We start from the raw sequence: 14,632 nt of genomic DNA on the forward strand, positions 1-14,632 counted from the left end.
TGGGCTTTGCAGATTTACAGCAGGAAGGGTCAAATGAATTTCCTACCTGCACTAAATCCCCCTGATTTGGCTTCTTCCCGCACAAAAACATGGGATTTTGGTTAGGAGGGAGCTGTCCTGCTTTGAATTCCCCTGCTTTTTGGGGAATGTGGCACAGGGGAAGTCACTCCAATCCCTTCTCACCCCATTGCCTTTGGAAGTGCTGCAAGCAGTATAAAGCATTTACTTTCTTCTGCAGGAAAAACGTGCCTGTCCAGGGACTTACACCGAGACAACTGCATCACAATAACTGTCTCAGGATAACTGTAGCAATATCCCATCCGTTTATAGAAAACATCCTTCTCCAGCCTGCTCCCAACACTGGCAGAGGTCCCCCCGAGATGGCTGCGAGCTAAAGCCACACACCCGAGTGGATCCTGGCAGGGCAAAGCTCTCCAGCCCCGGCTTCACCTGCCAAAAGATTTTGAGCTAATGTAAAGAGGATGGAGAGGGTTTATCCCGGACCAGCACCACCAGACGCGTGGCCACGGTGCTCCTGAGCCGGTGCCAGGAGGTCTGAAGGGTTATTGTACCACCAGAGGAGGAAAGCAGAGGTTGTGCTGATAAAACAGTGCTGGTAAACACGCCCTCGTCTCCCCTGGGCAAAGCTGTGCCCCAGTGGAGGCTGTGCCCCATCCCAGTGTGCTGCTGGGCACAGACACTGCTGTGATGGTCCGAGGTGACGCCTCCCTCCCCCTCTGCAGCGCAAAGGAGCGGGCAGAGAGGATGAAATCTGAACCACAGGAGTGACGGGGTTATTTATCCGAGGTGTCTCCAGAGGCTGAGGAGCAGCTGAACGTTGTTAACTCCTATCACTACCTGTCCCCAGCTCTTATTCAACCTCAGTTCTCTCTGCCCATCTCTGATGTCCCCTGTGACTGCCCTGCTGCTGCCTGAGCCCCTGAGCGTGTCCCCTGGGTGTCTGCTGCAGCGTTTGCATTTGGCAATCAGGGCTTCATCTCCACATCTAATCAAGACACACTCACTGCAGGCACAAAGAGCTGCTCGGCCCTCCCCGGCAGCTCCACCACCCTGGGGGAGCGGAAAGAGCCCTTTCACACCTTGCTGCCCCAAAACAAGGGCCTTTTTGGGGAGGGATGTTTTTATTTCAAGGTGCTGATGTGCCAGGGTGGGGCGGCTCCGGTGTTAAATGCTGCACAACGCCTCGAGGCATCGAGGGAAACGGCACTGGGGGACAATTCATGTTAACGTGGGGTAAGATTGGGGTGGTGGAGCTGCTTGCCCTCCCTCTGAGGTCTCAGGATGGCTGGGAGCAACTCTGGTTGCCTCAAAACACGTCCCTGCTCACACTCTGCTCCCAGCACTGCTTTTGGTGGCGTTGGGTGCCTCTATTTACCTTTGTCAGACTCCAGCCCTTAAAAAAATCCCCAGTGATCCTCACAAGCATTTCAAGTCCCACACTTCTCCATGAAAAATAATTACCCAGGCTAATTAAATGTTATGATAGCAAAGTGTCTTGGTAATGAATTTTTGGCTTGTTGCTATTTACCATCACTGACTGTCCCCTCGAGTCTTTGCTGCTGCTCTGGAGAAGAATAAATAGGAGTCACCAAGCCTGGCTTGTTGTCACTTAAGGCTGATCCATGAACAGCTTTACAGCATGTAAATTTACAGAATATAAAATGTAGAGGGTTGGGTTTGGGGTGTAGCACGTTCTCCTGAGATGACCCCCGTGGTGGTGGGATTTGTGTTATAACCAAGTGTGGCAGCAAGTGGTTCATTCCCTGGGTTTGGCTGGGGTTTGGTGGTGGGTGAGAGAAGCAGCACAGTCCCTCCCTGGCAGAGTTTTCCTGACAGAGCCTTCTAGTTTGGCTACAACTGCACAGAGCAGCTGGCAAGGACTTCTCTGCACCCCCTGCAAAGTGCAGTTTGACTGCTGGGGCTGCTGCTCTGTGCCAGGACACTGTTTCCTACCAGGAAACCTCATCATCTTCCCTCCTCCACTACAATAAAATCTGTGAATATGAGGGAGTTGCTGTTGACATCCCTCTTTCCCAGATGATGGAACAGGATGGCTTTATCAATGCCAGGACACACTTAAACCACGATGGTTTTCCATATAAGGTGATTTCCCATTTTTTGGTTCCCAAACCAAGTATCGTGTCTCTCCTTCCATCCCTGCCAGGACTCACTGCTGCCTCTTTAGCCCCTGCTCAGCTCCTTTATTAATATTTCTGCCTTGGTGGGAGAGATGCCAACGAGGCTTGAAGGGAAAAGAGGCACTGCTGCTGTTAATTTGACCTTTCTGAATTTAAATTCCAGTCTCACCCCAGGGGAGTCAGGGAGTGGATGGAAGAGCAGTGGCACGAGAGCTGCTGGAGCAGCGTCAGCGCTTTGGGGAGCTGAGCTGGAGTGGGTGGAAAAGCTCTTGGTCAAACTTGTCACCCGCTGGGAGAGGTGTTACCAAACCTGTCTGATAAAGTGCCCGTGAAAGAATTGTTCTCATCACTCGCTGCTCCTCAGCCACAGGGTTTTGCTGCATCTGGACCAATTAAATTTGCTTTATTCAATGCAAAGCTACGCTCCATTTCCCCCTCGAAAAAACCTCCAGTTCAAAAAAAAAAAAAAAAGGAAACAAAACCAAAAAACCCAATCCAGACATTTCTTTTCAGTTCTGCCTCGCCCTGGTGTCATTTTTCCTTTGCTTTAGGTGAACTTGCAGTGGCAGGAAACGTTTCTTTGCTGAGAAGGAATTGCCTGCACTCCCCTCTCTCTCCTGAGCACACACACGGGATTGAGGATAAGAATTTATTGTGGTAACAAGCTGAAGGGAGTGGACCAGACAGGGATATTGGCAGTTGGGTGGCAACTCCTTGGGCTGATCCCAGGCTTGAGAGCTGCGAGCAGCAAAGCAGCCGCACGAGCCCTCCGAGCTCGCTCCGCTCGGGAAGCTCCAGTGCTTCCCGCTGAGCTGCTCTGGAAAAGCCTCGGTGTTCATGAGGAAGAGGCTTTCCCATCTGCTCAGATTCCCCCTCCCTTCCCCAGAGAAGCCATCCTGCAGCTGCAGGGGGATGCTTTGCCCCTCGGTGGATGAAAGGACCTCCCCGGTGGGTTTTGCGTCAGAGCGAGGACCAGCCGCGCACAGAGCCCGAGCTGAAACCATCAGCGAGGGAAATCCAGGGAATGTGTGGGCTGGGAGCCCTTGGGACAGCACCCATCCACCCCAGACAAGGGCTGCTGATCCTCACTGTGGTCCTTTTCAGGCCTGAGCTGGGAATTTCTTGGCTTCCAGCTGCCTGGGGGTGCAGCAGATCCTGCTTTCCGAATGCCCCATGCTGGCCTCGAGTCCAGCCTGATGTTCCTGCTTCACTACTCCTGTGGGATGCAGCCTTCTGAGGGAGTGTCCAGCTGGATGTGGGTGCCCTGGCCAGGAGCAGGGGCTCATCAAGGGGTATTTTGATGGATACCTAAAATACCAGGACCATCCCACCAGTGCAGGCAGTCCAAGGGGACTCGGAGGGCACTTGGAGAAGGTGGGTAAATCTGTGGTGATAAGAGGGCAGGCCAGGGGAGCTCTGTGGGGCTCAGCTGCTCCAATTCCTGGGATGAGGGTTTGCTTGCACTGCCCGAACCTGGTGAGCACCACCCCAGCCTGCCCCCACCCCACTGCTGTGGCAGAGACCTTCCCAGCTCAGTGCATGTGTCTCAGGGAGCGCTGGCACCCTGGTGACATCACTGGCCGGCCACACATCCTCCTCAAAACCTGGGACAGCAAGTAAGGAAGGGGCTGGTGGCCTGGGGGAGGAGAAGAGTCCACGCTGGGCTGTTTTTCAGAGGGGGGATGCTGCACACAGGCACAAGGCACTGCCCCTGTGTGCATCCAACAGATCCCCCGCCGAGCCCTGCGCAGGGGGAGCCCTGGGCTCGTGTTCTCAGCATGTGCCATTTCCCAAGGGCTGCGCAGGCACTCACAAATTAAGTCTCCCGGCCTCGCTGCAATTCTCATTAGCATCATCCCAACAGCTCTCCATGTTAAACAGCCTCCAAACAAAGTTCCCAGCTCTGTAAACATCCCTCGGTGGGAATCGCTGCCTCCACCAGGCTGGGCTTAAATGGACCCCAAGGAGCGGGGCTGGCGCTGAGCTCCGCTTACCACGCAGACAGAAGACAATTAGTTTATCTCTGCCTCTTGTTCTAAGCCCCCTCCTGCGGCTGGAAGTGTCTCTCCTGTGTGCCAGCCCCATCCCAAATTAACGAGCCGCTCGGGGATGGCAGGTCGGGGGGGTGGAGCCGACGGACGTTTTGAAACGTGACAAGTTGTCCCCTGTGCCAGAGCGATGGGCACCGAGGGGCACTAAATCCTGCCTGGAATCACGCTGAGAAATCCCCGCTGAGCAAAGCCCAGTCCTTGCAGAAAGCAGCTCTCACCGCTTGGGGATGGGGGTGATTTTTGCAGGGCACATCCATCAGCAAACCACGGCAGAAATTCTCCCCCGTCTCTGCCCTCTCCCCTGGGCTCGGGAGGTTCCAGCAGCGGGTGGAAAAGGCCACGAGGATTCTCTGGGACCTGCCTGCTGCCCTGGGTCAGCATTTATCCCAGCCTAACACAGCCAAGCACAGCACTTCAAGGAGCAGAGTGATGAAACCTTTCAGGGAGCAAAGCACATGAGTGATGACCGGGTCTCCTGAGCAGACACCCGGGCACTGCCATTCTCTCCCCACCTCTTGGGATTTGGGATGCTCCTTGCAGGGCTCTGTGGTGGCCTGGGCTTGGCCAGGCACTGAATCAGCTGTGCTTTGTTAGGAAGGGGTCTGTAATGCTGCTGTTAACGGGAGCTGGGTGGTGGGCACCCATCCATCAGGGCTGGGTGCCCGTGGCCATCCCTCACCCACTTGGCCCTGGGCTTCATTCAGTCATGGGAAAACAAAGCCTGCAGCATCCCTGAGCTGGGGAGGACTTTTCTCCTTGTCCCTGTGAGCTCCTCTCTCTCTCTCACACCTCTCCTCCCCCGAAACCTGTCACTGAACCAGACCTGTCACTGCTGAGGTGACATCCAAGTCATGTCCCGAATACAGGCTAAAAGCCACTTTTGGCACAAGCCCCGACCTGATTGGATGCAAACCCATGGACAACGCTGAGGAGGGGTGAGCTGCTCCTGACCCTGCTGCTGCCACCCAGCTTGGCTGAGCCAGCCCTGGCCATGGCCACGTCCCCAAAAGCTCCTCGTGGCTGGTGACCTCCCAAAGTGCTCAGTGGCACATGTCTAGGAGTGCTGGGGATGGAGGGTGGCACTTGGTGGCCACACTGTGCTGGTGACACGATCTCCACAGAAGGTCACAACCTCCAGCCACCACCCCTGGGCAGGGGGATGGCAGAGTAGACAAAGGTGTCCCTGGGCATGGCAGAGAATGGGCACTGAGGGAGCAGGGGCTGGACAGATGTCTCTTTGCCCACTTCCCCCCAAAGCCCAGCCCAACAGACACTTATTTCCCCTGTTTTTAGCTCTCCTGAGCTCTGCATCCCCCCCCTGCCTCAAGTGTCACCCCGAGAGGAGCGACACGGGGCTGTGACAGCCTCAGCACATCCCACCTCCCCAAAAAGGGTCCAGGCAGCTGCACATCTGCCCAGAGACACCCCAGAGACACCTCTGGGGGGGCTGGGGGGGCTGGGGACGGGGGGCACTCACCGCTGTGGTTGGTGGCAGGTGCCAGGCTCTCGCAGTACTGCTCCTGGATGGAGGCTGCAGCCCGGCTGGCCCAGAGGAGACACGCCTGCATGGGGAGAGAGCAGACCCCAGGCAGGGTTAGATGGGCAATATGCTGCTTCCCCAGCCCCACATCCCTCCTCGGGTCGGATCTGAGCCTGGCTTGCTGGGTGCCACCCCCGCAGTGGACACGTATCCACGTGCAGGATGGATTCCCAGGGCTCCTCCAGCTCTCTGCCCTACACACCCCTCCTCAGCAAACCCTCCTGCACAGCCCCTGCTGAGTGGTGGTGGAGAGCTTGTGCTCTTTAGCATTTTAATCAGCACTGTTGGGTTTTGCATCTCTGAATCCCGGGAGCAGGAGGGGGAACATGACGAGCCCGGATTTGCAATCCCTTATTGAAATCCCAGCCTTGTAAGCTGTCAGTGGGAAGATGTTCATACACGTCCTTAAGGAGATCAGATCCACAGACAACCAGGGCTGGTAAAGGCTTTTTTCCCCAGGAGAATTGTCAGCAGACACCAAAATCCCATTGTGTCGGGAAGCACGGATCAGGATCTATCCCTGCTGCTCTGCTGAGAGTGAAAACCATCAACTCTGTGCACAGGGAGCTATTTTGGAAAAAACAACTATTGAATTATCGTGCCTTTGCAGGAGTTTGGGGAAATTAAAGCAAGAAAGGGAATTGCAGGGATGCAGGGATTGCGAGGGTGGCACAGGGATGGTGCTGTGAGTCCCAGATGGGGGAGGGAGGGGACCTGGTGTTTGGAAGAACACAGATTTCTACCTGACCAGCTGCCCACTTTCTCCTCTGGCTCAGAGACAGGTTTGTCCCCTCTGCTCAGGGGATGGGGCTGATGGATGAGGCTGAACTCCACTTCTTTCACCTTCCCTGCGAGGACTGACCAAACCCCCTGGAGAAAGCCCACAGACTGAGAGGCAGAGCTGTGCCCCAAAACACACCACACACAGATCCCTTGGGAAAAGCCCCGAGCCTGGAGGCAGGAAGGGCTGCACCTCCTCTGCTTGCAGGTGAGCTCCCATCTCCTTGGGGTGGGGGGTTGGATGTCATCCCACATGGAACCAACGTCATGAACAACAACCTTCACCTTCCCCACCAGCCAGGCTGGTCCCTAGTGCCTGATCCCCCTTCCCAAGTGCCATTTAACTCCCAAACTGCTCTGAGCAGGGAGAAGACATTCCTCCTCTTGCCCTTCAGCCTTAAGAACACTATCTGCTCTGGCTGGCACACCCAGCCTTCCCCGGGCCTTAGGAAGCATTAGCAGGATTTATTCAGACACGCAGACAAGCTCAGCACCCACTTGCTCTTTTCCAAACAATTGTTTAACTGCCTTGGGAAGCTGGTTTTGACAGCAAGAGAGCTGTCAGGTAGAACTGGAGCTGAGAATAGCTCCCCTGTTGTGACTGCTCCAACTGGCACAGGGGATCCAGGAGTTGAACCTCACCCTGGGAGCTGCATGGAGCTCCTGGGGGGCTGGTCCTGCAGGAGCCCAGCACCTCCTGTGTCTCCTTTCTGAAAGCTGAGACCACCCAAACTCCAGAAGTGGAGTAAACAAGGTGTAGGGGGTCTGCACCCCTCTGTTCCCCCCTGCCTGGATGCCCAGAGCTCCTGCCCGACTGACCTGGTGGCTCTTTGCACGGGTGGCTGGGACAAAAGGGTTCATCCCCAAAGGGGCTGGGATGCTTTGCCTAACTGAGCAGGCTCTCAAGTGTTAATTGGATGGGTTTCTCCTAATCACAGCCTGCTCCAGCCTGGCAGTGTGGCAGTGCCCGTTCTCCTTCCAGACCCAGGGAGAGGTCTTGGCACGGAGCAGCACACGGAGCAGCACATGGCCCGAGCTGCAGCTCGAGCGGGGTGTGGATGGAGCGCAGTCCTGGCTCCTTGCAGCCTTTGCAAACGAGCTCAAACAGCTACAGAAGGCAGAAAGAAAGGGAAAAAAAACCTTCCCCCGAACCAGAACAAACGCTGAGAGCTTTTTCTGCCAGGCCCTGAGTCTCGTCTCGCTGCAGTGTGGCCACAGCCCTCGACAGAGGTTTTGTCCCACTCGTGCCAGCCCGTGGAGGGGGATGAGCTGGGGGGCAGTGGCAGCTGCAGGGGGATCTGCCCCAGCCAAACCCACCCTGAGCTGGCACCAGCCGGGCGGGGGCTCGTCTGTTCTGCTCTTTGTGGGTCCCTGCAACCCCTCCCCAGGCTCTGCAGCGAGAACAGGTCAAAGCTCTGTCCTTGAGGAGCTGCTCCTGCCAGGCCATCGCTGCCGTAAGATGCCACCTGGCTCCCAGCAGGGCCCGGCCTGGCCGGGCTGAGCCAACCTCACCTCACCAGCCCCGGCACGGCGGGGGGACCTGCTCGGGCCAGAGAGGGGCCGTGTCCCTCTGCCCCCCCAGCCCCCCAAACCCTGCTCTGCAGTGGGGAGAGCTCCCCCACCCCTCCCAGGCTGCCAAAATCCCAGGGAGCTCCAGCTGAGCGCTCGGCTGCCTGGGAAGGAAGGCAATCTGCTCCTCCAGGAGCTTTGCACAAGTCCCAGTCAGCCCTGGGAGCTGCTCCCAGGGGGATGGGGGTTCTGCTGGGACCTGCACTGGCCCCATGAGGGCCCACGCTGGCAGCAGCTTCTCCTCCATCAGGAGCCACCAATGTCTCTCCTGTTGGTGCCTCAGCACCCACCCAGCTCCCCTCCAGGCTCTGCTGACGTCCCCCTTTCACACGCAGCAGATGCTGAGGGTGCTGGTTTAACCTCAAACCTCGAGGAGCACCAGCTCCTGCCTTTCAGCCCCACATTTTGTGCAGCAGGACCAGCCAGTCCTCCCTGCACGGCTCAGACACCAAAATCTGACACTGCTGCCGTGTTTGCTGCATCCCACCCACGGCAAACACCCACTGTGGTCCACGTCCCACCACCCACCATGCCCAGGCTGGCCCAAAGGGAACCTGAGGCACTGAGGAACATCTGCCTCGGGTCTCTCAGCCTGTGGGGCAGGTCACTGGGATCTGGATGCACCAGCCACGTCCTGGGGCAACCAGGGCTCCACAAAACCACTGTATTTCTTGAGTTGTTCCCTGTGACTGTGAGGGGCATGGGGTGGCAGGTCCCCTGGGCCAGGAGATGCAGCACAGTGAGCTGAGACAGGGTCAGCACTGGGGGGGGTGAGCAGCACAGCACACACATGGTCTCTGTGACCTGCCACTGACCTAGCAGCAACCTTCAATTAATAACAATTAGGAATTAATAGCCCCCTGCAGTGCTTTCCCTCTCCAAAGCAATCCACGGATATTAATTAATACATCCACATCCATTAATTAACACATCCATATCCGAGTCTGGTGTCACCCCCTGGCACTGTGGTACCCAGAGCCAGGCCTGTCCCTCCCCCCCCATGTCCTGCTGCCTCAGACAAGATGGGATGTGCGTGGCAGGGAGGGCTGGCAGCTCTGAGCAGGAGAGGGATGGCTCTGAGCCTAATTAGCAATCCAGGATGGGGCTCGGGCAGTGGATGGCTCTGAGCCTAATTAGCAATCCAGGATGGGCTCGGGCTTCCCACTGCCGGCGGCGCTGGGATGGGAGAGCCCAGCGATCCCTGGGATGGAGCAGCATGAGCTTGGCACGGAGCTGGGGAGATCAATGGCACTGAGGGGGTGCAAACCAGCCACCCTGGAGCTGTTCGTGCTGTAGGGACCGTTGTCACCCATCAGTCCTGCTCCCCGGGGCCCCTGCCCTCGGCAACACTCGGTGTGGAACGGGAAAGACTTCCCGGGACACTCCGGGAAAGGGCTGAGCAGCCACTGCCCTGGGCCTTTGTGAGGACACTGGGCTGGGCTGGAGCCTGCTCTGGGCTCTGAGACTTTGGGTGTTAAACACAGGGAGTGCTAAAAGAGCTGGATGCCAGCCTGGGGTGGCAGAGCAGCACCAGAGGAGGGGGAAGGGAGGGGGCAGAGCAGGTCCTGCCAACGCCACAGCCATGGCTGGAGGTGGCTTTGAGCAGCCTCACTGAAGGGGTGCCCCTCCAACGTGCTTGGAGGTGTTCAGGGTGTCTCCAGCCCTGCCTGTCCCCTGCCTTCACTCTGCAAAGGGTCCCTTTGCCTTTGTCTCCTCTGACTTCCAGGCACCCTCAGAGAGCTTCTTCCCTGCTCCCCTTGAGGCCTTTCCCTAGGGTGAGACCCATCCTCAGTCCAAGCCCCGAGTGAGACCCCCAGGGAGCATCTGGCCCATGAAAGACCCCCTTTCCAGCCCTGTCCCAGAGCTGGCAGTGACCTGCTTTGCCCCCCACCACGATCTCAGGGTTCCTCTGATCTTCCCTCCCAAAGCCCCATCCCAAACCCTGCCAGCATCGAGGCAAAGCTCAGGCAGGGAATGAGGCTCAAAGCAAGAGCCACGGGGAGATATTCCATGGCTGATGATACTCAGGGGAAGAGCAGCAGTGAGAATGCCTCCATCTGGCACTAAAACCCCTGAGTTTATTAATTTATCCACATTAGAGGGCCTGTCCCCGTGGTGTGTAGACAAGAGGCTTTGGTGAGAGTATTTATTCTGCTTGGGAGTCTCTCTCGGAGTGTGCTGGATGCAGATCCTAACAAAAGAATATCAATCAGGGCTAAATGAATGCCCTGTAAAACCTGATTTATGAGCAATTAAAGGTTTTCCTGGATTAAGCTCTGGTCTCCCTCTCTTGCCATAAATAATTCTGACTTCATTTATCTGTCAGGAGAGACATGGAGATTTTTGGGGACAGGTGGAAAAATGACTAATGGCATTTGGGTATTGGAAACTAATGGCACAAACACTCTGGGGAAGGGGACACAATCCAGGGGGCTCCTGTGGGATCTGGATTTTCCAGGGTGGAGGCTGCTATGGAAGAGTTGGAGTGATGGACACAAACATGAGGAAGGGCTGTTTTTCTAAGGTGGTTGTGTTAAACTCTTCTGCAGACTGTACATGTGGGACTCCTGTGCGTTCACAGTGTTTTCAGTTTGGGATTGGAGACTTTTTTTCCCCAGCTGCATCCCAAAACCCACTTCCCCCCTTCACCCATCACCCTTTTAGGGTCATACCCGGGGGGGGAACATCCACAATTTCATTCACCCCTCATTTTCTTCCCGTTTATTTGCATTCACAGCTCGGGAAAACTTGGCCACACCAAAGCTGCATCTGCCATTGCCTTTCCAGGGGGGATAGTGCAGGATTTCAGGGAAGATTTCGGGGGGGAAGAGGGGCTGGGATCTGCAAAACTCCAACCCCCTTTGCCCTCTGCCGTCAGAGTGGAGGTGACTGCTGCTGGGTGGGTGCCTGTGGATAAAGCAGGACACCCTGCAGAGAAGGAGGGTCTCTCCATCAGCTCAGAATACAGTCAGGGAGAAGGAAAAACAACAGATGGGCCCCTGGGTATGTGATTACATCTTCAGCAAGAGCCACCCGCTCGTGAGTGACAGCTCCCAGCGTTGGCCAGCAGCTCCTGGGCCCTGCTTGGAGAGGGAACCCCAGGATTTGGGGGTTGATTTGTGCTTTCTTTGGGTTCAAAAACCCTTCTCCCAGATAAACCCACGGGCTCAGCCTCTCTCAGTGCTGCAGACTCGGAGCTCAGCTCGAGCCTGTCGCTCGCAACAAACTTCTGAGCCAGCCCCGAGCAGGGTTCTGGGGGAGCAGAGCTGGATTTCAGGGCAGGGTTGGGCTGGTGGTGCAGGATATTCTCATCCTATTCCTATATATTCCTGCTCTGGTGACAGAGCAGCTATTCTGGGAACAGGCTGTGCCTTTTCCATTCACTTCTTCACTGGAGATGCGAAACCACAGGGATGATTTCATCCCCACTGAATCAACTCCAGCCTGGAAGGAGAGCAGGACTGGGAGAGATCCCCAGGGCCAGCACGTCCTGCCACTGCAGCTCCACGTCTTATGCAAGGATTGGAGCAGGGAAGGGATCAGGGCTGGGTTTTGGGCTTCTTGCTGCTGGAGGTGATCAAGGGAGAGGGGAAAACCATCCCACCCCCAGCAGCAAACTCTGCTTTTGCATGAAATGCTTCTGCAGTTTTTTTCAGCCCCAGAAATGTCATCAGCTCCTGGCAGAGCTGCAGGTGAACTGGTTTATTTTAATCACTTTCTGAGTTTGTTTAAATGACTTGCAGGGTGCCAGGGAGCGTTTTGCAGCACGTTTGGCTGCCTGTCTCCTGCTCTGACTGTCTGATCCCCCCCCAAGGGATGCCCACCCAGCAAGGCAAGGTGGGCAATTTGATGCTAAACTGGAGCTGCTGGGCAGGTGAATGGGGAACACCCAAACTGTGCCAAGCAGGATTCAAAATCTGTCCAGGCAGGGGAGGTTTGTCCCTGCTGAGCTCTGCTGAGCTGGAATGCTGCAGGTCTCTGCACTCCCAGGCTGGAGGCTGCTGCAGGTACACCTGCCTGCAGGGCTGTGCTCACTGAAGGCTGGAGTTCCGAGCTCCTTCAGCCCCACTGTCCCCAGGAGAGGGCTGGGATTGTTCTGGAATAGGGTCTGAATTTTGAAGCCTTGCATTTATGGGAAAAAATAGACAGCTGGTCTTGCAAGGGGGGGTTTTGGAGATTGGGTGTTTCTTTTTGGAGCCAGCTGGGAGAGGCTTCTCTTCGCTTGGGCTGATTTTTGGGACCCCCTCCTGGCCCCAGCCCCAGCACAGGGATGGTTTTGTCTCAAACTCGGGAAGCTTTTGGAGGATTTGGTGCTCCATCTTCCCAAGGAGCCCGTCCTTGGGGAATACCTCGGGATGCCCAGGGAATCCCCCGAGCCTGAGGAGGTTTGGCAGAGGTTGGGAGCTGTGTCTCAGCACCTTTGGGAGATTTTAGGACCCCTTTTTTGCTCACCCAGAGGCTGTGAGGAGCTGTCAGGCTCTCTTGGCTCTCCCCAGGAGACCCTGCCCCTGTTGCAGGTCTGTGCTGCCCCACAGACCGGCCAGGAAGGACCAGGGGGGGAAGAGATTCTGCCCTGTCTCACCTTCATTTCTTGCATCAGAGCCAAACCAAACCTGAACAAAGCCAAACCAACCAACCCAGGGAATATAAACACAGAAGAGCTCCCATAAATCAGGCTTAGGGGGTTGCAGTGACAGGAGGGAGCAGCTGCTCGGAAGAGGAGCTTTTAAAAGCAGCACCAACTTGGCAGGGATGTCTCCTGGTGCTCATCAGCTCCTCTCATCACTCGGGTGAGAACTTTCCTGTCCCAGAGGGGCAGTTAATGCTCCCTCTGCTCCTGCTGCCAGGGATGCCCAGCGGGCTGCACAGCCCGAGGGGTGGGAGCCACGGAGGGCTGACCCTCTGCTTTTCCTGCCCTCCTAACTCTGCAGCCACAGCTGGGCCACTCAGACATCATTCTGCAGCCAGCCAGGCAGGTTTTCTCTTTTAACCCCCTTTAACACAGAGGTTTAGTCAAAAACCTGATCGTTTTTGCTGCCTCCGTAGGTTCGTTCAAATAATATTCAAGATTTCACCGGAAACCTCTTCACCTCCTTTGCCCAGGCTTTGGGATTTAAACGTGCTTTGGGCTGGCAGCGTTTCCTTTCCTGATGAGCCCTGGAGGAGGAGGAATATCGCTCCTGACAAAGCATTTGCATGTTGTGCAGAGCTGCAGAATTAGCAGTGGCTGCACTCGCACAGCGAGCAAACGAGAGAGGAAAAGTCTTGTGCTCTGCGGCTGCGGGGGGAAGAGGAGAGGTTTCCTTAGAAAATCGGTTACGGGGGGCACAATTAGACCCCGCCTTTGTGTCGTGCCCATCCATCACCCCCTCCCAGTAGCCTGGCGGCAGCTGCTTTCCCTGGGAGGTGCGAGGCGGGAGCGCCGGGCTGCGCTCGGGAGGACCTGCCTGCAGTTCTTTTCCCTCTTAAACGAAATCCTTTCGGTGACTTCGGCCCCCTCCCCGCCAGTTTTGGGCATTGGCGAGCTCTTGCCGAGCCCCCCAGAGCCTCGACCGGGGGAATTCTCCCGAGGGGGGCCCTTTGTGTGGTGGTTTCTCCTCTTACTTTTCCCTTCCTTCAAAAGGGATGGAGAAGTCCCTGCGGGGAAGGCGAGCGGAGGGTGATGGGGAGGGGGCAGAAGGGCCCTTTCTGGGAGAAGAGAACTTAAAAGCGCCTTACCTGCAGGAGGAGGAGGAGGGCAGGACGTGGGCCGGGCACCATCCTTAGCTGCCCCTGTGCCCAGCTCCGCGGGGCATGGCTGGCACCGGCCCCGCTCCCGCCGGGCTCCTTCTGCCGTCGGGGGGAAAATCCTCCGGGCTTCGGGCGCAGGAGCGTGGAGGGTCCCTGCGGAAGCTGCGGGTCCCTTTGGAGTCCCCTCCGCTCAGCGCCCCAGCTCCTGCCTTTTATCACCTCCCCGGAGCCGCTGCTCCCGCTGCCCACCTTGCAGCTCGCCCGCCGATGGGCTGCATCCCTCCTCGCCAGCCTCCCACTCCCCCCTCTCTCCCTCCTCCTCTTCCTCCTCCCCTTTTCCTTCCTCCACCTCCCTGGTGCCTTCCAAGTCTGTTTGAATTTTTCTTTTTTTTTTTTTTTTTTCCCTTTCTGCTTCCCTCCCTCAGCATCTTTAGCAGCAGAAACTTCCCTCCGGCCCGGGAACCCCCCCCGGCTCCCCCTGGAACGGGGTGTCCCCTCTCTGCCCCCGCACTCCCCTCGTGCGGCCGCCGCGGGGTCTCTGCTGCGTGTTTGGGGCCGCAATTTGCGAAGGGGGGGGGTTGTTATATATTTGAGGATTCGGCTCCAGGGCTCTGGCAGAGGGACTGAGGGAAGGGAAAGCTTCCCCTGGCAGCCTTTGCAGCCCCTTTGCAGCCTGGCTGGTGAACACGGAGGGAAGGGAGAGCTCCTTTCCCTTCCCACCGGGATGGGTGGAAGGGGCTCCGGACCTTCCTGGGCTGAGGGAGATGCTCCTGAGACAAGGAGGGGGGTGTGGGGCAGGGGGA

The 14,632-nt window shown here is 56.9% G+C and overlaps 1 protein-coding gene across 3 annotated transcripts in view; it reads right to left on the reverse strand.

Moving 5' to 3' along the window:
- The window catches only part of CRHR1 (corticotropin releasing hormone receptor 1), a 31,261-nt gene extending 17,140 nt beyond the window's left edge, over positions 1 to 14,121 (reverse strand). For 2 of the 3 annotated variants that reach the window (XM_064636506.1, XM_064636505.1), the window contains exons 1-2: positions 13,818 to 14,019; positions 5,688 to 5,772 (exon numbers count right to left, since the gene is read on the reverse strand). Coding sequence is in view for 1 of the 3 variants with exons in the window: in XM_064636504.1 (XP_064492574.1) it covers positions 5,688 to 5,772; positions 13,818 to 13,859 (127 nt within the window). In the remaining 2 variants the exon portion in view is untranslated. Of the gene's footprint in view, positions 1 to 5,687; positions 5,773 to 13,817 lie in introns of all 3 variants that reach the window. The other variant, XM_064636504.1, reaches the window with a different exon arrangement.
- Between the last annotated feature and the right edge of the window lie 511 nt (positions 14,122 to 14,632).

This window comes from Pseudopipra pipra, chromosome 26 (genome assembly GCF_036250125.1).
Source record: "Pseudopipra pipra isolate bDixPip1 chromosome 26, bDixPip1.hap1, whole genome shotgun sequence".
Lineage (NCBI taxonomy): Eukaryota > Metazoa > Chordata > Aves > Passeriformes > Pipridae > Pseudopipra > Pseudopipra pipra.